Here is a 21,944-nt window from a genome sequence, read left to right as displayed (position 1 = left end):
TCAGGTTGCAGAGAAGGCACCAGCTCAAGGCGACCCAGTAGAAGGTGCTGAAATAGGGAAGAAACTCTTACCTCTTCCTGGAACTGAGAAAATTGTTGTGACCCTTCACTCAGCTACTTCTATCCCTTTAAATACAGCTGGATCTCTCCCTACCCCTTTCATATGCTTGTAAGTATAATTTAGAGGCTTCATTCAAGGCCACACAGATTATTCATATGGCAATGTGAATCAAGCTGCAGAGTGGAAATGTAAAGCAGATTGTTTTCCTCGGATTTCTTATTCTGACCTTATCAACTCAAGACGTATAAAGAAAAGATGGAAGTGGTCACTGGAGAAATTACACGTGATTGGATAAATTGAATTGCATTGAAGGGACCATTCTTTTAACAAGCCATTTTAATCCATTAGTGGAGAGAGTCATTGATTTTGTTAATAGTTTGACGAATTGGGTTATTGTACATTATCACCTCCAATCTCAAGACCATCTCCAAGATACACTAGGAATTTTCTTTTAAACTGCTAGACATAGTCAAGGCCATGCAGCTGGGTGTGCCAAGGTTGGTGGAAGTAGGACTATTTCATAGACTCGTGTCTATGATATTTTGTGGTATGCAAAGCATGTAAAATGCACCCTATATGCTATAGGGATAATCTTGGATGGCAACAAGTGGGTATACAGCTTAAGGCTATGTTCACACTGCGTAAAAGTACGGCAGTTGTTGCCATCGGCAACAACGGCTGTACTTTGTACAGTGTATAACATAGTCTATCTTCTATATGATCCCGGCCGGAGCGTATATACATTGTATACGCTCCGGCCGGGATCCTGTACGTGGCCGCAAATAACTGACATGTCAGTTTTTTGCGGCCGCAATTCAGTGAATTGCGGCAGTAGAAACCCATGTCAGTTCACACGATGAAGCGAGCGGCTCCGGCCGCTTGCTTTATTGTGTGCAGTGGCAAGTTCTGATGCGGGTCACGGAACGGCCGGTCTCATACGTAGTGTGAACATAGCCTAAAAAGGTAACCAGCATCCCTGATGAGCTGCCAATGCTTGAGCTCTGCAGCCATATTCCCTGTTCTACTGTATGAGAATGTCACAGAAAAGATGACAATGCTGCCATGTTGCCTAAGCTTTAACAGTATTTAGAGATATTCTTTACCTGTCCAGGAGTCATTTTATCTATTGGTGTCACCTTTTACTGTCATCCTAAGGCTAAGTTCACACAACGTTTTTTCAGCTCCATTTAAAATTACGTCCGTCATTTTGAGTCTAAAATAATGGACGTTATTTAGCTGTCTGGCCTCCCCTTGTTGCAATGACTGGTGTTTGTACATTCTTCTAGTTTGGGGTTACTAATTGGCCTTTGGGTGTGGCTTAATTGAAAAGTCTATTGAATTAAATAGTAAGAACGGAGAAAGAACAGTGTAAAAAGAAAAACTGTGTGTGAACTACTTATAAAAAACGTCCGCTGTTTGCAAAAGATGTCCGAAAATAATGATCGTGTTCATTATTTTGATGCCCGCGGCAGAAAGTCTGTTATTCAGTAACACTGTGTGCATTGGATGTCCGTCTTCCCATTGACTTCAATGCATTGCCATCGCAGCCGAATTTGCTCAGTGTGAACAGGCCCTTACTTGCTTTGAGGCAAACAAATCGTACTTTAAACAGGGTGATTATTGTCTAAACAGGCTTATATTGCTTCATTTAATAGACAAGTGAACAGTCATTTATCGGACACACATTGTAATAGGGGATGTACAGCGATAAATGAAAGAAAAAGGGCTGCACAAATGATTTGGTAATTGTTCATATGGCCCTGTGTGCAAATGGTGGAGCCATGTAAATGAGTGACAATCTCCCAGATCAGCGTTCGTTCTTGGGAACCTCTGAGAAGGTCTAATAGAAGCCTTGGATATGGTCCCACATGCAGTAAATGCAGCCAGAAACCACAGACACATGTAGTAATAAATGCCCACATGAGTTAGCCAGTAAGCCTGCTGTTTTTAGCAACCACTTGCCAGCACGACTACATAGGGCAATATTCTAAAATAATGTCCAATTTGCATTAAATAGGTTTAACAACTAAAAAATGTCTCAGCTGAGTGTGCTATATCTAGGGCAAGTCATTTGAGAAAGTTTGAAGGTCACTTTTACATTAATTTTATAGGTATGATGCAGTCTATTGTTTTATTTCCTTACTAGGCTCTTTTAACTTACATAGTTTCATGCTTTTTCCTTTTGTATACTAGTGTACAGACCTGCTCTGCATTGGATGTGATCATTATGTTGCACTCTTTATGCACAAAAGACTCCAGAATCAGCTTGGCATTTTATAATATCTGATGTCTTATAATGCCCAGGAGTGCTGAGGTGTATAACCATCAGAGATATACGAATCTGTAATGAATAATAATAATAATAATATTAACAACAACAACAACACAATTGCTATCTTTCACCACAAGCCTCAGTTGTATTTAGAAAAAAAGCCTGATCTGTAATTAAATACAGTATCTGATAAAGTTTATTACTTTAAGGCTATAAAGAATATTTTGACCAATGTATTGCTATTTTGTTGATTTTTTCCCCTGATGCTTGCACAATACTGCTCCATTTCTTCCTTTCTGTGATTTACCACATAGAGGGCCGAGCCATGGGACTTCATTATTATGCCATTCTGTGCTCTTGAACAACATTACCTGTCCATATGTGTTATATTAGGCTTACTGAAAATATGCTATAGCAATATGAGAGGATACACAACACCTCTATGTATGAGCCGCATTTTATATTAACAAAACGTGATCTATGTCTGTGGCTCAAGCAATGGATTTTACTGCTCTCCAGGCCCCCGTTCCTCCTCAAAGATTTTTTTATTTCCACATTTTAACCAAACCTGCCAGACTTGTTATTCTATTCTCTCAAGCCCAGTAATGATCTGAGGGCCCGAGGCCTCAAAACACTTTTGCTTTAAGAGCTGCTAATCCAGTCTGAAAATTGTTTTTGTTGAACTGCTAATGGGATATTGCTGCCCCTCCTTGTCTTCTCAGGGGGTTCGATTGGCATTAATATTTCATCACCTTGGTTCAGAGCTGACAGATCACATGACTACAACCCCCATTCAGTACCTTCCACATCAATTTGTCAGTCATAGGTTCATGACTGACAGTATCAATACATGCAAGATATTTATAAATATGATCTATCTATCTATCTATCTATCTATCTATCTATCAATCTATCTGTCCATCCATCATCTATCTATCTATCTTCTATCTCCTATCTATCTATCTATCTATCTATCTATCTATCTATCTATCTCTCTATCACTCTATCTATCACTCTATCTATCTATTTATCTATCTATTTATCTATCTGTTATCTATCTTCTATCTATCTATCTATCTATCTATCTATCTATCTCTCTATCACTCTATCTATCTCTCTATCACTCTATCTATCTATTTATCTATCTATTTATCTATCTATCTGTTATCTATCTTCTATCTATCTATCTATCTATCTCCTATCTATCTATCTATCTATCTATCTCCTATCTATCTATCTATCTATCTATCTATCTATCTATCTCCTATCTATCTATCTATCTATCTATCTATCTATCTATCTATCAAATCAAATCAAATAAGCTTTATTGGCAGGTCCAAGTTACACATTAGCATTGCCAAAGCATGGGGAAAATAGGGGGTTGAGGAAATGGGATTCACCCAGGGTCGGTGTACAGGGGTTCATGATGCATCATGGTGGGGGGAGGGGGATACATTCAGGGTCGGGGTATCGGAGTCCATGACCTATCGGGGTTGGGGTATTGGAGTCCATGACGTATCACGCTCCTCTCAGTCTATGGCAGGCAGTGACGTATTGTGCCGCTATAGTTGCTGTGGTCTTTTCTTCCCCCAGCAGGATGGGTAGTTTCTCTTCCTCCTCCATGGTGGAGAAGCCTGGGAAGAGGTTGGAGAGTCTCCTATAGTGAGTGTCCCTCACTGCTGAGTATTTGGGGCAGTGTAGTAGGAAGTGGGCCTTATCCTCCACGGCCTCCTGGTCGCACTGCTGGCACAGTCGGCTCTCCCTGGGGATGTAGCTCTGTCGGTGCCGCCCAGTTTCAATGGCCAGGTTGTGGGCGTTCAGTCTGTAGCGGCTCAGGATCTTCCAGTCTCTGGGGTTGGGAAGCTCCTCCAGATATGGGGCCAGTCTATACTCCCTCTGCAGGCTCTGGTACACGGCCAGCTTCTGGGATGCTCTGACCTCCTCCCTCCATTCTTGGATGTATTCTTCTTGTCTCCTGGTTATGGTTTTCATGATCCTGGCTTTTGTGAGGTTGTATGGGGTTCCAGAGGGTATGTTTTGGGGCTCTGCTTTGCCTGGGGCCCCTTGGTGTAGCAAGGCTTTATGGTGATAGGAACCTTCACTACTACCATGTAGGTGGCCCCAGAATGACAGCGCCCTCTTCTGGATAGTTAGGTGCAGGGGGAATCTTCCCAGCTCTGCTCTACAGGCGCAGTTGGAGGTGCTCCGATGGACCTGGAGGAGATGCTTACAGAACTTCAGATGGAAGATTTCCGTTGGGCTGGAATCCCATTTTGACCAGTCGGGGTATGTGTGAGGACCCCAGACCTCGCTGCCGTACAGGATAATTGGTGCAATAATGGAGTCAAAGATTTTAAGCCAAACCCTGACAGGTGGTTTAAGGTGGTAGAATTGTTTTCTGATGGTTTAGAAGGTTTTGCAGGCTTTGTCTCTCAGCATCTCGATGGCAGATTTGAAGCTCCCCGTCTGTTCTATCATCAGGCCCAGGTACGTGTAGCTGCTGGTGGCTGTAAGGGGCTGGTTGTGTAGCGTGAAGGTAGGGGACCCGGCTGACTTTGTTTTCCTTCTCTGGAACACCACAGTGTTGGTCTTTTTGAGGTTGATGGGTAGAGCCCATGTGGTGCTGAACTTCTCCAGGATGGCTAGCTGGTCTTGGAGACCTTTCTCAGATGATGATAGGAGGAGAAGGTCATCCGCATACAGAAGGAATTTCACCTCGGTGTCATGGAGGGTGAGACCTGGTGTTGGGGAGGACTCCAGGGCTACTGCTAGCTCATTGATGTAAATGTTGAAGAGTGTTGGGCTGAGGCAGCAGCCCTGCCTGACTCCTCGGCTCTGCTCGAAGTAAGCCGTTCTCTTCCCATTTACCTTCACGCAGCATTGGTTCCCAGTGTAGGAACTTTTGATAACATCATAGGTCTTTCCCCCTATTCCACTCTCCAGCAATTTTAGAAGCAATCCTGGGTGCCACACCGAATCGAAAGCCTTTTTGAAGTCCACAAAACAGGCGTATATTTTTCCTTTCTTTGTGTTGTGGACGTGGCTCTGGATGAGGCGGTGCAGGGTATAGACATGGTCCGTGGTGCGGTGGTTCGGCATGAACCCTGCTTGGCTTTTGCTGAGGACATTGTGCTGGGTGAGGAAGCTGAGGATTCTCTGGTTCAGGATGTTGTTGAAGAGTTTCCCCAGGTTGCTGCTGACACATACCTCCTATCTATCTATCTATCTATCTATCTATCTCCTATCTATCTATCTATCTATCTATCTATCTATCTCCTATCTATCTATCGATCTATCTATCTCTCTATCTATCTCATATTATTACCAGTTCATTACATCAATGTCTGTGGTAAGAGTTATATGGCTGGATTGCTTTCTTACTGGTATTGGTTACAAATCTTTTTTGCAGAATGAGCAGCATGGATGAGAGAAAAGAAAGTGGAGCACAAAGCATCTCTCATGCTACACAATCTCCAACTACCAGCCCAGTCTGGGGCGAAACACTGACCATGACGGTGAATGAGGAGGAGGCAGAAAAGGAAGGTACAGACATAACCGTGCAATGCACTTCTCACCTGTAAATGAAACATTCATACATAAATGCTGTTATTGGTTACATACAGCAAGGATAACAGCATCAGTATGCATTTTCTGTAGAATTTACTGTTATTACAGTCAAATTAAGGGCGACTGTAAATAGCAGTGTATTGTTATTGCAAATGTATCAATATTCCTACTATCAGACATATATAATTACCAAAGATGACCCATTTTATGCCACTCTATACAATGACTTTTACTTGGTTCTGTAAAACAGAGATATGTGGATACTTGCATATATCCAAACAGGAGGGATCTCTGACATAAAAACAAAGCTTGGGTATCCACCAGTAATGGCAGACAATAAAATGCGTCTTCCCTACAAGTTTGTCTGTGTTCATTGAAGTACTGTCATTCTATTCCTGCAACAGGGAGCTTAGGATGAGCAGTGCCATACTGTATGTCCAGCCCTGACAGAAGAGTGTAAGAAATTGTTGCAGAGCATAGAATTGTGGGAAATGCATATGGTAAACTATAGTTCCATAGCGTGATTATTGATCAATAACCCCTGCTGTAGCTCCTTATTTCTTAGTTGCATCCAGAGAGTTTGTTTAGCAGCCCAGATTAATAAGTCTTCAGCTGAAAAGGAATGTGTAGATGCTTGTTCTTTCCTAATTCGCATTGAGTATATTCACAGTCACATTCAGCGAGTGTGACAGAACATCTTAATGGAAGTAAAAAGCAGGCTTGAATTATCTGGTGCTGTCTAACTGGCTGCTTCAGACAGTTCATTTTACACTATTAGAGAAGCGGCCATTTGTTTTACAGCCTGGTCCAAGATACTGTCAGCAGAAATTCTGGACATCCATTTATATATGTGATGAAGCTGCCGCACTCCTGATCCGGTCACTGTTGCTGAAAAGCGAAAATTTAAGACAATATGTAACATGGAAGGTTAAAATAAAGGAGAATAATACTATGTTATTGTTTTTTGGGATGTTCTGGTTTTCAAACATTGTGTGTGTGTTTTTTTTTATAATTGTAGAGCTTATCCTGACTGTGGCTGATAATCCCTCCCAGGACTTTCTGCTGGAATACAGACTGCCTATACATGCTCTGGAGCCCTTTCATCCTTATCATCTGTGCATGGTCCAGGTAGTAGATGGGTACGGGAGGGCTCACAGATACAACCCATTGTACATGATAAATATACTGTATATCATGGTAACATGAGACTCTTTAAGTAAGTAATGCATCCTTTATCTCAAGGCTAGGTTTCATCAGTGCTGTAGTGTATATGATGATAGTATGTATAAGTATAATTCACTTCCATAAGTTACAAGTCCCATCTAACCTGACTCCATTCAATGAGCTATAAAGAAGACAGAGTTGTCAGTAAATATGGTAGAACGCATTTTTAATTCAGTGCACATTTTCCTCAATAGGCATACATTTTTGGAGATTTAACTTGAAACTTTTAGGCCCATGTTTCTTTTCCAATAAAAGCATTCGGAACATGTTTTTATCTTAATTAGATTTTTTTTTTAATCAGGCTGTTTCAATGAGGCGGGGCCTATGATTTTCTGGATCCTAGCACTGCTACCCTCACTGTGCTGTATAAACAATGCTGTCAGTGCTTATACAAAAACACATAGAGAACAGTGAGGTGCATTGGTCCTAGGGCCCAGGGAACCTTAGGTCCCACACATAGAGTTTTTTTTTATTATAAAAACACAGACAAAGGCACCAAAGGTATGTTCTGAATGCTTTTATTGATATCTATCCAGAGATACAGGACAGGAACTGTTCCATGACAGGAAATGTCTAGAGTGGGAAAGGTTTTCTATAGGGATTTTTTTTACTACTCTAGACAGTTTGTGTCTCCTTACAGAGGTGGCAGCAAAGAGCACTGTGTCAGACTGGAAAGAAAACAAAACTTCCTGCAGGACATACAACAGTTGATAAGTACTGACTAGGGATGGTCCGAACCGAGTTTAGTTCGGGTTCGTACAAAGCCGAACCCTCGGTAATGATTCCCGCTGTCTGCCCGCGCCGTGGAGCGGGTGGATCCAGCGGGAGGACCGCTTGGAAAACTGGGATACAGCCATAGCCATAGGCTGTATCCCAGTTTTCAGGGCATTACTCCCGCTGTATTCGCCCGCTCCACGGAGCGGGCAGACAGCAGAAATCTGCTGCTGAGCATTCGCGTTCATACGAACCCGAACCTCGGCAGGTTCGGACCATCCCTAGTACTGACATACATTTTAAATAGAAGTAATTTACAAATCTGTATAACTTTCCTAGTTTTATTAGTTGATTTGAAAATATTTTTTTACCAGAGTCCCCCTTTAAGCATTGTTTGGTGTTAAAAGAGGGAAATTCACATTTACTTTGAGCATCATAATCTGTAAGCCTGTATACAAACTTTATATGATATAGAAAAATAGTATTGAACTGTCAGTTATTAAATAAAAAAGTGACTAATTTATAATTTACCATCTTAGGCCTACACAGAAAAACACAGAAAGGATCTGTTGACACAATGTTGAAATTGAGTGGATGGCTGCCATATAACAGTAAATAACTGCCATTATTTCAATATAACAGCCGTTGTTCTAAAATAACAGCAAATATTTGCCATTAAATGGCGGCCATCCACTCAATTTCAACATTGTGTGAACAGATCCTTTCTGTGTTTTTAATCCGCTCCTGGTTTTGGTTGCAATACTGACTGAAATATACTGACTGAAATATACATATACTGACTGAAATATACGTAGTGTGAACGCAGCCTTAACTTGTATGTGTTTTTATATCTATAAGCCACATGATCAGGCTCCTGGTGGATGTCACCTATACGCTAGCATTGAGAGGAGAACAAGCTCCATTGCACAGCAGAATGGATTTACTTACAGTGCTTTACAGGTAAGTTACTGTGTAGGTGCCCTGAAGGTCTGATTTTGCTGTACATCCACATATAGTGTTAATATGGCTTATCTTTACAGGTTCTACTGGTTGGTGTGGAGAGTCCTCTTCAAGATCCAGCCTATCCTCTTTGGGCCCTAGCCCGGATTGTCCCCAACTGCAATGATTACAGGTATATTTGTGCAAAGCAAATATAACTGTTGTACCCAATATTTCTTCAGTTTGTGTTTAATCAACAATAAGAACCAATTTGCTTTACATAGTTAATAAGGTTTAAAAAAGACAAGAGTTCATCAAGTTCAACCCACATAAACCATACTGTGCTGACCCAGAGGAAGGCAAAAAACCTTTATTAGGCAGATGCCAATTGCCCCATCACAGGGAGAAAATCCCTTCCTGTTTCCCTATAGCAATCCGAATAATCCCTGGATCAACATTCTATCACATGAAATCTAATGTCCATAACTTGTAATATTATATTTTTCAAGAAACAGATTGTTGATCTCACGGAGACCAGCCAAAGATAACACCGCTGGCTGCTAGTTAAAGCGCTCAATGCAGTGAAATCCTAGGTGCATTGCTTCCTGGGAAACATGGCCAGGTAACCTGGCCTTGGTTTTCCTTTGTCATTACGTATCGGGAAAGTCTTGTGTTTTGAGACTTTTAGATGAGGCTCCACGGATTCTTCTTTTGCATATTTATTTTTCAAGAAAAGCATCCAGGCCTCCCTTAATGTATTTAATAAATCAGCCATGACAACATCTTTTTGCAGAGAGTTCCATAGTCTCACTGCTCGTACAGTAAAGAATCAACGTCTGTACTGATAGTGAAACCTTCTTTCTTCTAGACGAAGAGGATGCCCCCTTGTCATGGTTACGACCTAGTAGTAAAAAGATCACTCCAAAAATCTCAGTACTGTCCATTCATATATTTGTACATTGTGATCAGATTGCCACTAAGACGTCTTTTTTTCTAAACTAAAAAGCCCCAATCTTGACTATCTGTCTTGGTACTGTAACCCACCAATTCCCTTAATTACCTTGGTCGCCCTCCTCTGCACCCGCTCCAGTTCAGCAATGTCCTGCTTATATACCGGTGCCCAAAACTGTACACAGTATTCCATGTGTAGTCTGACTAGGCAAAACTATGTTCTCATCTTTAGCATCTATACCTCTTTTGATGCATCCAATTAATGTATTAACCTTGTCAGCCACTGCCTGGCACTGATGACTAAAGTTAAGTTTTCTGTCCACCAATACCCCCAGATCTTTTTCAGAAGCAGCTTTACCCAGTGTTTTATTATTTAGCACATAATTGTACTTATTATTTCCACTGCCCAAGTGCAAAACTTAACATTTCTCTGCCCAAGCCTCCAGCTTCTCCAAATCTCTCTGTTATATTATATTATCATTACTTTACCTAGCTTTGATTTTATATATTATGTATATTCAATTTTAAAAATTTTCTATTCTGATGCCCAAAAGAGTATGTGGAGATTGCTTCTTATTCCTATTGCCATCAATGGCAAACAGTATTGCAAAGTAATGCTGTCATCCGTCATCATGATTGTCCCTGAGACTTTACTAGCTGCTAGTGGTGTTATTATACATATAAAATGTCAGTGCAGAATATAACCATTCAGCAACATTTTATTATTTGTGACAACCCTCCTTTTGTCTGATAAACTACTGTAATCTTGTGTCTCCAGTGATATTAGATCCAGGGTTGCCAGCTGTCTATAAATTCATGGGCAACCTGTAAAGATGGCAGAATGTTCACAGTGTATGCATGTTGATGTATTCAATATTATTGTACCAGTAAATGTTGCTAATGTGTTTATAGCAGTATTGTGCCCCACAGAATCATATATCATGTTTGTTTGATTACCATTCATTTCTTTTAGCTTGTCTGTATGAAAATTTATCTAAGAAAAGTCTGTGAATTCTTGATATGTTAGAATCTCAGTCATATTAGTCTGCATTAGTTATGGCCTTTCTCTTATTGTATTAATAGTTATTAGTTACAAGTTTAAAATTTATTTTATATATAAATTCCATTAAAGACTTTAAAATGCAAAGATTTCCCAATTATTATTTTAGGCTTTAGCTAACTGTGTGCAAATATATTGTGTGTCCTATAGACAGACAGTTCAGCCTCCTTGTATTCCTGGAGTGTCACAGGTCACAGTGACTTTCCCAGCACCTTCTCCATCTTGTTTCCAGATACCAAAAAGAGCTACACAGGGGCAGCCCAAGGTAAACATACAGGGAGGGGGAGGGAGATTTATCAAAGGGTGTAAAATATAGACTGGTGTAAAATGCTTGTAGCAACCAATTACAGCTCAGCTTTCAGCTCTTGAAAAATGAAAGCTGAGCTGTGATTGGTTGCTGTGTGCAGTTTACACCTGTGTATATTTTACACCCTTTTATAAATCTGGGCCACAGTGTATGAATGTTTTATGTATGACAGTTGTTCTGTACTGTGTCTGTAGCTCTGTGTTGACAGCAGTACTTGAGCACAGTGGGCAAGTAGGGATGGGCATGGGCAATTTTGCAGTTCCCATCTCAAACATTGGTGACAGCAGAGAGTCCATGTTGGCTCTTAAAGGGGGTTATCCAGTGTTAGAAAAACATGGTCACTTTCTTACAGAGAGAGCATGACTCTTTTCTCCAGTTTGGGTTGAGTTTTGCAGTTCAGTTCCTTTGAAGGGAATGGAGCTTAATTGCTGTCTCTGGAAGAAAGTGGCCATGTTTTTCTAACGCTGGATAACCCCTTTAATGCTGTTACCCAATGCGTAAAAGTATATCACACACACACACACACACACAAAACACACACACACACACACACACACACACATATATATATATATATATATATATATATATATATATATATATATATATATATTAAATATGAAATTATATTACAGTAATACCATTTTATTAATTTTATTTTCCCTCTAGAATACCCTTTTAAAGCAAATACATACAGTAACCAAAATTATTGAATAAAATGCATGTAATGTTGAATATTCTATTGATATACTGTACACTCTATGGGGGAGATTTTTCAAAACCAAAGCACTTGTATGCCAGTCTTACATAAAGACCCGCTCCTATTAACCCTGCCAAATATAATATGAAGTGCACACAGATTAGTAAATCCGTCAGGACCTGCCCATGTTGCATGGTGGGTGCAAAATCTACACCTGTTACGGAGCCGGTGTTGATTTCTGCCATGGCTTAAGCCTGTTTCCAGGCGTAAACCATGACAAATTAGGCATGGCCAAGCCTCCTCCCAGCCTTGCAGTTCCTAACTCAAAAATGGTGAGGTCAGTGCTCTCTTCTTCCTCGGTCCCCGCTTGCTGCCTGGGGACTGTGGGGAGCTGCGGGAGGAGCGGCCCAGATAAACCTTCGATCGTCCAGGTTGCCCACTCAAGTCAGCAGCGGTCTGCTGCAGAAGCTCCTGTTCCACGGAGCAATGGGCAGCAGACCACTGCTGCACTAATCATGATTTTGCACGTTAACTGATCATGTTCTTTTAACATGTCCTATTACACCAAATGGCTATTGCCCGGAACAGCCGGTTATTGCCCAAGTATAGCCGATAATTATTAGGTGTAATAGAGTCTTTAGGCACAGAAGGAGGCCACATCTCCTGCCCACCTTTGCACCCCCTTTTCCATCAGGTGAGAGGGGCTTACCCCTGGTGTATGCCATGTAAAAGATTAAATTAGTGCCTTTTCCGTGGCATATGCCAGGGGCGCACATGTGCCCCTGTGGCTTTTACAATATATTTAACTTTTTACTTTTCAGTCATTAAATGTGACATTTTTTGTGACATTCTAATCAATCTACAATAACTGTAACACATAAAAAGACTATTCACAATTTTAAAACACAGACACATTTAGGCTATGTTCACACAACGTTTTTTCAGCTCTGTTTAAAATGACGTCGGTCTTTTTGAGTCTACAATAACGGACGTCATTTAACTGTCTAGCCTTCCCTTGCAATGACGTGCAATAACTGGTGTTTGTACATTATTCTAGTTTGGGATTACTAGTTGGCCTTTGGGTGTGTCTTAATTGAAAAGTCCATAAAATTTACCAGTAAAAACTGAGAAAGAGCAGTGAAAAAAAAAATGTGTGTGAACAACTAATAATAAACGTCCGCTGTTTGCAAAAGACGTTCATGTTCATTATTTTGACGTCCTTTATTCAATACATTGTGTGCATTAGACGTCCGTCTTTCCATTTACTTCAATGCATTGCCATTGCAGTCATTGCCATTGCAGTCTCGGCAATAACGCACATTTTTTTATATATCAAAATTGCCCACCTTTTCTCTATTTTTGACTTTGCGTGAACATAGCCTTAACATTCAGTTTGATTAACTTTTAACAGACATTACGCAGGAAATACTAAATGTCTTAAAATCGGTTTTATATGTATGCTCAATTGCTCATTCATTGAGCTCTTCTTGTTTCCTATTCTTACAGATCTCCTTTCATGGGCTTCCACCCTCACAGCCTATATGGAATTACTCCTATCTCTTTCAAGGAAGAGATGGGGTGACTCTATTCAGCGAAGGAGCAGCACTTGTCTTAGAGTATTACCCTGTCACTGCAGGTAAATCCTTACTGGATAATGTGAGGTATGCTAGGGTACACAATTGTCTTTTTGGTATTCATGAAATGAGTATACTCATGTAGCAAAGGCTAAAAATATAAAGAAAGTTTAAGTTAATTGGTGGAAATGAAAAATTGCTTTGTCTAATAGGACCCTAAGTGCAATTGTCTCTTCTGGCATTCTGTCTTGGTCTCTCTGCTGCTAGACATGGAATTCCTCTAAAAGGCAATGGACAGCAATTTATTTTTTAGGTATTTTTTTCTGGGATAAAAATCTCTTTTGGTAAATACAGTAAATTGTTTTACATGTATATTTTAGAAATCTCCCAGGTCCATTGAGAAGATATACATCCTAACAGGGAAAAAAAGTAAAGAGAGAGTAAAGAAAGAGTAGAACTAACTTCACTAACTTCACTAACTTCAACTTCACTTCAAGTAGTTAAATAACACTGCAATCTTTTTATAACAGATAAAATATCAGAAGGCAATTTCCACAACCTTACCACATGCTAGTTTCATATCTTGGATACTGTCTTTAATTTGACATTCTAAATGTTCCAAGAAAATTAGCTTTAAAGGGGTATTCCGCTTAATTAAAAATTGTTCTGGGACCATGCCTGTAATCCAAATTACACTTAAACCAAAGCAAATTTTCTTATAGAAAATCATTGAAATGGAGACAATTGGTTCCACACCCCAAAAATAATGATTTTTTTTCAGGAAGTGAGTATCACAGAGCTGTGCAGGAGGACAGTGATACAAACTTTCTTTACAGCAGTGGAAATGGTGTAAGTGCAGGCACATTATAGCAGGAATGGAGAGGATGGAAAATGCAAGGGCTGGCTGAGACTGCAGCAAGGAATAAGCAGGGTGTAGGGTGAGCACAGTATAGCAGCACTCTCTGTCCAGAAAGAGAGAGCTTACAGCTATGGAGAGATTACCTCCACAATCTTGTCCCCTGATGCAAGCCCCAGCCTGAAGTGGATCTGCTAGGGTTAGGGGGTATAACTGGGTCAGAGTACAGTGCTGTAGACCCCACTATGCAGGGAATACCCCTCCCCCACTCGCCTTCCCACCCAGTACAGGGAGCTCTTAAACCAAAGCAATGCTTTTAAACCAAGTTAAAATTTTGAAAAACTGTGAGCTCTTCTTGCAAAACGCTCTCAATCCAAATTACTCTTAAACCAAGGTACCAATGTATGTTAAACCATCCCCCCTCTTGGATACTAACAATTCATTTCATATTTGTTTTTGTTTTTTTTGTCTCCTTCCCCCAGTTTTAAACCTGCTGCTTTCTGCTGAAGACACAGAAAACTGTGTGTGAGCTGTTCTCTCTGTCCCCACTTTGATTTCCCCCTCCCTTCCCAGACTGCCTATGTAAACAGGGTCCCTGGCTGGCTGTTACTGCGCTCTTTAATGCCAGGAGCGTTAATCAGAATGAGGTCAACAGCTACTTGCCTTCAGATTAACCCTCCCAGCATTACAGAGTGCAGAGACAGCCACCTAGGGATACTGTTTACATGAGCTGTCTCGGAAGGGAGGGTGGAGGAAGGAGTTCAGAGTGGAATGGAGTAAAGAGCTCAGATACTGTTTTCTGTGTCTTCAGCAGAAAGCAGCAGGCTCAGAACTGGGACAGGGAGACTGAAAAGAGGATAACAAGTATGGAACAAATTCTTAGTTTACAGGAGCGGTGCTGATTCAACTTGTATTTTACATTAGCTGGATACCCATTTAAATTCTTTCATTTCTTGTTTAGGCATCCTGCTTCTTTATCCATATTGCTAATGATATACTATGGGGACACATATGCAAGAAATCTCCCTAAGCTGTTATTTTATAGTTCTGCAACTGGGAATGAAAGGGTAATTAAAGGTCAACTGTAAATAACCTTATTCAGCACAAAATCAATGTCTAGATGGATCTGATTGTGGTTTGAGGTTAATGGTGCCAAAGAGCCAAGTGTTTGAAAATGTGATGTCATATATACTATCAATTTTTTTTTTTATAGATTCATGGCGTGTCCCATGGCACATGTCAGACCACTCTGGATTTTCAGTTGTCCCTTTGGATATGGAAGTCTATCACCAGCTGATGCACAGTACTAGCAATAAGGCCCTCACTCTAACTGGTATACCAATTCAGGTAAATTCAGAAGCAGTGGTGAAATGATAATAAATTCACTGACATTATCAGAGGGTGGGAATGAACCATTTCACTCATCATGACAATCGATGGAATCATTAGGATTCTGGAAGTGTGTTCCTTGTACAGGGATCTGAACTTGGCAAATTAGCCCTTTGTTTTTTTCCTTAGGGTACAGAGATGAAGACCAGTTCTGGTGCACCTCCAAGCGTGTCATTACAGCTGCTGCTACTGAAAACGGAGGTAAGTGGTGACATTGTCATTTTTTCCTCATATGTCATTGGTTTACTTTCCCTGTGTTTTTCTGCTTGGGCTTCTTTCTGTACTTTATTTTAGTTTTTTTTTTTCCTTCAAAATCTTCCGTATCTGCATTGTGTTCATTTCACCCCTGGCACAAGTCTTTTGTGCAACCTAATGTAGTGCCTGCTGGGTGATTGGGTAACTTTTTACTTAGATCTTATAAATACACAAGAACATTTATCACAAGTGTCTGAACGTAGGAAGACAATATAAAATGCCGTTGTCTGTCCATCACTGCTTTACCCCGAATCACGTTTCTTTACTTTTCTTTCTTCGCTCATTTATAATCTGAACTAACAAGCTGTCGATATCTTTTCATATCACCCCTCAGGGCTAGTGGGAGGTGGACAAGGAGAAGCTTCTGCTTAATTTCCCCCATGGGACAGAACAGAAAAAAGAGGAGGGGACCTTTTGCATAATTCAGGGCTTTCTTACCCTTGAGCTGCAATAAATAACCGCCCTCCTCCTCTCATGGCAGGCACTGAATTAATTCTGAGACTCATCACTTAAACCCCATGCCTACCAAAGGGAGACATAAAACGAGAGCCTGTAAAGATTTGTGCTTACATGTGGGATATTGAAACAAATGACAGGGCATGCAAGGAAGGTTAGCTGGTTGGATGTTAATATCATTTTATGCTGCTAATAGTAAGGTCACCATTTAGCTCTCAGAAAGGAGACAGGTGATGGAAAAGAAGATCTGGCAATGGTGACAGATAAACGTGCCAACATCGTATTATACGGTCTCTTAAAGTGTTTAATTAAAGAGCTGCAGACGGGAAAAGAATGGTAGGGATGAAATGGAAATGTATGTGTGTAAATGTTGGTTTTCCATGCTTTGGCCTGTGATTTGTAAGTCTTTAGTGGGCTCCACTGTTAATCACAGCCTAATGAGTAAAGCTCATGCAGACACACTCTATATCCTGCGCACAGATGTCTATCATTAACTTCTATTACAAGCTAATGCTTCCATTTTGAAGAGTATCACGGAGTTATAAAGAGCTAAGACTGGTCATTTCACAGTGTTGTTGTCTTCTTATGAGCCAGACACATACACAGATGCTTAGAACAATATGCATTCTGAATATTTTAATCAATTTTAGCATGGTTGTCTTCCGAGATTATCTGTACACGATTTTTCTTTCTTCAGCGGCCAGAATTCTTTTTGAAACCATCAGAGGTACAGGTATCCAGTGATAGACAGACACAAGCAAGTAAGGTTCTTAGCCTCAATAGAAAGGAAGCAGGAACTCCCAACAAAGATAAGGTGAGTAACAAAAAAACATATGATCTGCATAAATATGTCAAATTTTATTAGGGTGGTTTAAAGAGATGGTTTGGCAGCACAAAATTTTTATCGGAGAAATAGGCTTCCAACCATTGGCAGACACAAACAAATAAGACTCTTAGCCTCAATAGGCAGGAAACAGTAAAACTGAACAGATATATGGCGACTGGCAAAAAAAAAGTTTGATTTGCATAAATATGCTACATCTTACCAGTATGATAAAGAGAGAAAAAGAGAAAGCAGAGTCGCTACATGTGCCATTATCTTAGATGAAAAATACACTATTAGGCTATGTTCACATTCTGTAAGAGACCGGCCACTCCGTGACCCAGCCGGCCAAACTGGAAAAAAATCTGATTCAAGAACCCAGACTGAACTCAAAGCCCAAAAGTTACAGTCTGGCCCCCAGGGAGTTTAGTTTGTCTTTAATGTGCTTTGTTGGGGGGGGGGGGAACTTACCCTCCCAGTGTGTGGTGTCCTCTATCTTCTTTGTTCTGTAATCAATCAGCCAATCAGTGGCTGCAGCATTGCTCCGCCTGAGAGGCGCACGTTCAACACCCGCATCCCAACAGAGCACAGTCGGGCCCCCAGTGGGTTAAGTGGGAATATTATGCATCCCCACTTAACCCCAAATATAAAGTGCTGAGCACACTGCACCTGCCCCGCAAGAAATGGGGTTAAGTAATTTAACCCCTTTCGTGCTAGGGTGGGCACAGTGATCTCAGCAAATAGAAAACAGTATGGCCCCCATTAAGGTCAAGTGTGGGGATGCTGCGGGGGTCAGACTGATCTCTCACTGCACCTGTGCCAGTAAGGAAGTTGTCCGCAGTGTCCACTCAGCCAATCAGACACTGCAGGAGAGACAACTTGTCACACAGCAACCTCAGTGTGTCGGGTCTAGTGAAGACATTGGATCGTGAGTATGAAAATTGAACCACCACTCCACCACACACACACACACACTGCTCCCTCCCTAGCAAGGAAGAGGGTCACTTAACCTTTCCATTGCTGGTGTCTGAATGCTGACTCGTACATGGACTTTAGCAACCCAAACACATGGATTCATGCTTGGACCCAAACTTTGCAGTTTGGATCCACTCATCTCTACCTATAACACTTCCTTATTACGATCTCCAGAAAGAGGATACTGATGGGTGTAGTTCACCAGTAAGGGATAAGTATACTGAGGTTAACTGATTTGCCCCACCCGTTGCACAATGTGTCAAAAGAAAAAAGAGGAAGATGTATCAGCCCTCAAAGTCTAACAGAATACCAATTTTCTATTGCCTGCCAAAAAATCATAAAGATCCAGTTAACATCCCCCCGGCCATCCCATAATATCAGGGATCTGGTTTTTAACTTCCAATTTATCCTAATACATAGACCGATTTTAATTTCGAGGACTCACATTTTACAGCAGGTCGAAACTGGGATGGGCACCAGTTTCATGCCCAGTTTCATCAATCTCTTCGTGGCGGGCTGGGAGGAGGTGACCATCTTACTCAGGCTGGACATGGGCCTGGTGCTCTGGAAGCAGTATATCGATGACATTATCCTAATATGGGATAAACCCCTGACTGATCTTAATGAATTTATAGGCTATCTGAACATACTGTAAATGAATATAACCCACACTTTACCCCAAACTTTAGCAGACACTCAGACAAATTCCTGGACCAGCATCAGAATCCACATTAGAATGGCTAACATATAAATCCACTTCACGTAACAGCTATATCTTGTTTACCCGCAGCCACCTGCCAAGATGGCTGTTGAACGTCCCCACAAGGCACTATAGATGGCTTAATCGAAATTGCTTTAACAATGACCAATCTGAATAAGAAGCCAATCAACTGAATAAAAAAAATGTAAGAAAAAATTTACAAATTACAAAATCAGGACAGGAAGTCCTTCTTCGAATCCACTCAGTCAGTCACCAGAGAGCATACTGACATAAAGATCATCCTCCCATATAATCAGGATTATAAAAAAATGGAAAGAGTAATACAACAGCATTGGCATCTATAAAGAGAAGAGAAGATTTTGGGTGCTCAATTCCCCACAAACCCCCAATCTTGTACACTAAGGCTCCAAACCTCAAAGTCGCCCCTTAAATCAGGAACCCTATAGCAACTCAATAACTACTTGGCTACACAGTGCAGGATTCCATAGGTGTGGTATGTGTACCAACTGCCAACACACTACTTTTCCCAAAAAGACAACTTTCATTACATCTACATGGGGAATCCAAACATTAAGTTACAGTGTTCACTAAACTAGAAAGAGCAGGGATTCCAGTTGATAAATGACAAGTTATGCCGCATCTTTTCCCACTAATATATATATATATATATATATATATATATATATATATATATATATATCAATCTCTGCTCCTCCTGCTCTATAACATGATGTTGATAGATCAGAAAGCACTTTCATGGTGACGTATTCCCTTTTAGGCTTCAGCTCAAGGCAATCTTTTGCCCCAGTGTGGGCAACACTATGGCTGGACTTTAAGGCTATATTTACACACAGTAAAATAAAAGCAAAATACAACAATAAAATAGGTATAAAACATGGCTCTATTTTAAAATTGGAACATTATTAGAATAAAAATACAGGCACGTTTTATACCTACATGTATGAACATAGCCTTACTGTTTTATTTTGCTTTTATTTTACTGTGTATGAACATAGCCTCAAAGTACCTGTGCTGTAGACAAACTTCTGACATGTCATGAGGACATATTAGAGGTTTTAAATAGTGGGTAGGGGTCAAGGTGGGGAGACCCAGACTGATTTATAACTCAAAGAGGCAAAAATACACAGTTGAGCACTGTACCAATTCATTTCTGCTGAGCTCTCCAATGCTTTCTCTGGAAAGCTGAGTGTGTCATATACAGATTTATCGATAGTCTCATCTGCTAAATCTATTCTGTTTTTTTTTTCACTGTGTCTTTAAAGTTCGGAGATATATTGTGTTGCACTGCTCTTTATTGAGTATAAAGATATTTTCTTTAGCAGCAATTACTATCTACTAAGTTTATAGTGTATGTCTTAGTGATAAAGACTGAAATAGAGTTGTTTATGAAAAAAATAGATGTTGATGTTCAGTTTTGTGTGCTTAACAGATTTCCACTGACAGAGACAAAGTGCACAGGAAATTATCACTGTGGATTAGAAAGTAGGGTGGTGAGAGAAGGCATGATAGAGGGATGAACTGGAAAAGATGGAGACAGTAATTGTGGTATACACACTTTTGCTCCCTTCCTCGGCGTGTCTGTACAGATGGATTATTCCACAAAAAAAAGGATGAAAGAGTGAGCGATGAAAGGCAAACAGAGGCTTTTCTGCTTATCTCTGGTGTCCAGAGTGTAAACTGTATATGTGCTGAGGCTTCTCATCTTTTCCTGTGTGTTGGAGGAAACTGCTGAGCCTTCTCTTCTGGGGCCGTTTAACTTTGTTTTGTAATCCAGCATCTGTGTACTATCACTCCCTATGGATAGAGCGTCTCGCTGAATTACGTACTGTTACACATATGAATGCCCTTCTTGGAATGCATAATTGTTCATCCCTGCAACAGATCAAGTTCATCCCAATAAGTAGCTACATATGCTTTTCTGGGATCCAATACACACAATTAAAATAATAAGAACTACGGTATCAGTTTCACTTTTATGACACCAGGACTAAGCATTCCCATACACATTAGACTAAAGTTGATAAAAATGGACAGTTTTAGCCATAACAAAAGTTTATCTGGTTAAAGTTAAACAAGAATGATTGTTTTAGCTGTCAATGGCATTGTCTGGATAGATGTTAGCTTAGTGTAACATTTTGTTTGATGATATATGTTTAATTTATGAAAGAACATTTTAAAAAATAAATAAAAACTGCAAAAATTGTTTACATTTTTTTTGCCTACCTTAAATCCACAGCAATATTTGCCACTAGACACCTAAAGGCCTGTGCCAGGGTTGAAGGGGACAACAAGGGTATCTGTCCTGATGTTTTCTCCCACCGATCAATGTGCAGTTGCTTCTGCCACTGAAAGATTGCCTAACTATGGAAACAACCACACCAGGTGTGTTACATGCATAAGCCCCATTGTGATCTAATAGGGCTTGTGCACGGAACTCACCTGGCGTGATCCTATCCATGGCTACCTGATATTTCATCAGCAGAAGCAACTGCACACCGATCCGGGGTAGCTGCTGCCACCATTCTGTGGCCTGGTAGAAACTATCACTTTTTTCTCTTTGGTTAAATCAACATGGGTCAGAACTGATGCTAAATCTTTCCTGTAAATCTGTAGCCGCAGCTACCAACTATGATGTAGATTTGTTTTTGATTTGACCATATTTTGTGTGGCTATATTCACACATAGTATTTCCGTCCATTTTTTTTGTCAGTATTTTTTCAATGAAAATCAGGGGTGGAACTGACAGGGCAAAATTATAATGGAAAAATTTGCACAGCGTCTGTGTTTTTGTTGTGTACTGGTTTTTGTTGAAAATAAAACTGACCATGTGGGTGTGTGTTAAGGATGGTCCGAACCTGCCGAGGTTCGGGTTCGTATGAACCCGAACACTCGGCATCAGATTCCCCCTGTCTGGCCACTCAGCAGGAGGAACACCTGGAAAACTGGGATACAGCCTATGGCTATGGTTGTATCCCAGTTTTCCAGGCTGTCCCCCCGTTGTATCCACCCGCTTCACGGAGCGGGCAGACAGCGGGAATCATTGCCGAGAGTTCGGCAGGTTCGGACCATCTCTAGTGTGT

General features: G+C 40.6%; 1 protein-coding gene across 1 annotated transcript; it reads left to right on the top strand.

Moving 5' to 3' along the window:
• Positions 1-8,674: 8,674 nt before the first annotated feature.
• LOC138783381 (coiled-coil domain-containing protein 33-like) lies at positions 8,675-20,366 on the top strand. The gene is made up of 8 exons (XM_069958046.1): positions 8,675-8,797; positions 8,878-8,969; positions 10,938-11,052; positions 13,301-13,430; positions 15,438-15,571; positions 15,743-15,814; positions 17,022-17,138; positions 20,294-20,366. Exons 1-8 carry the CDS (start codon positions 8,675-8,677, stop codon positions 20,348-20,350), a joined length of 840 nt encoding a protein of 279 aa, XP_069814147.1. The 3' UTR covers positions 20,351-20,366.
• Positions 20,367-21,944: the final 1,578 nt, after the last annotated feature.

This window comes from Dendropsophus ebraccatus, chromosome 1, assembly GCF_027789765.1.
Source record: "Dendropsophus ebraccatus isolate aDenEbr1 chromosome 1, aDenEbr1.pat, whole genome shotgun sequence".
Classification (NCBI taxonomy): domain Eukaryota; kingdom Metazoa; phylum Chordata; class Amphibia; order Anura; family Hylidae; genus Dendropsophus; species Dendropsophus ebraccatus.
This window is presented reverse-complemented; position numbering and strand designations above follow the sequence as displayed.

Excerpts from the sequence above, each read along its gene's own strand:
- LOC138783381 (XM_069958046.1), top strand. The coding sequence starts at position 8,675 with ATGTGTTTTTATATCTATAAGCCACATGATCAGGCTCCTGGTGGATGT. Across the intron at positions 11,053-13,300 it reads CTACACAGGGGCAGCCCAAG|ATCTCCTTTCATGGGCTTCC; the intron begins GTAAACATACAG and ends CTATTCTTACAG. Across the intron at positions 17,139-20,293 it reads GAACTCCCAACAAAGATAAG|ATTTCCACTGACAGAGACAA; the intron begins GTGAGTAACAAA and ends TGTGCTTAACAG.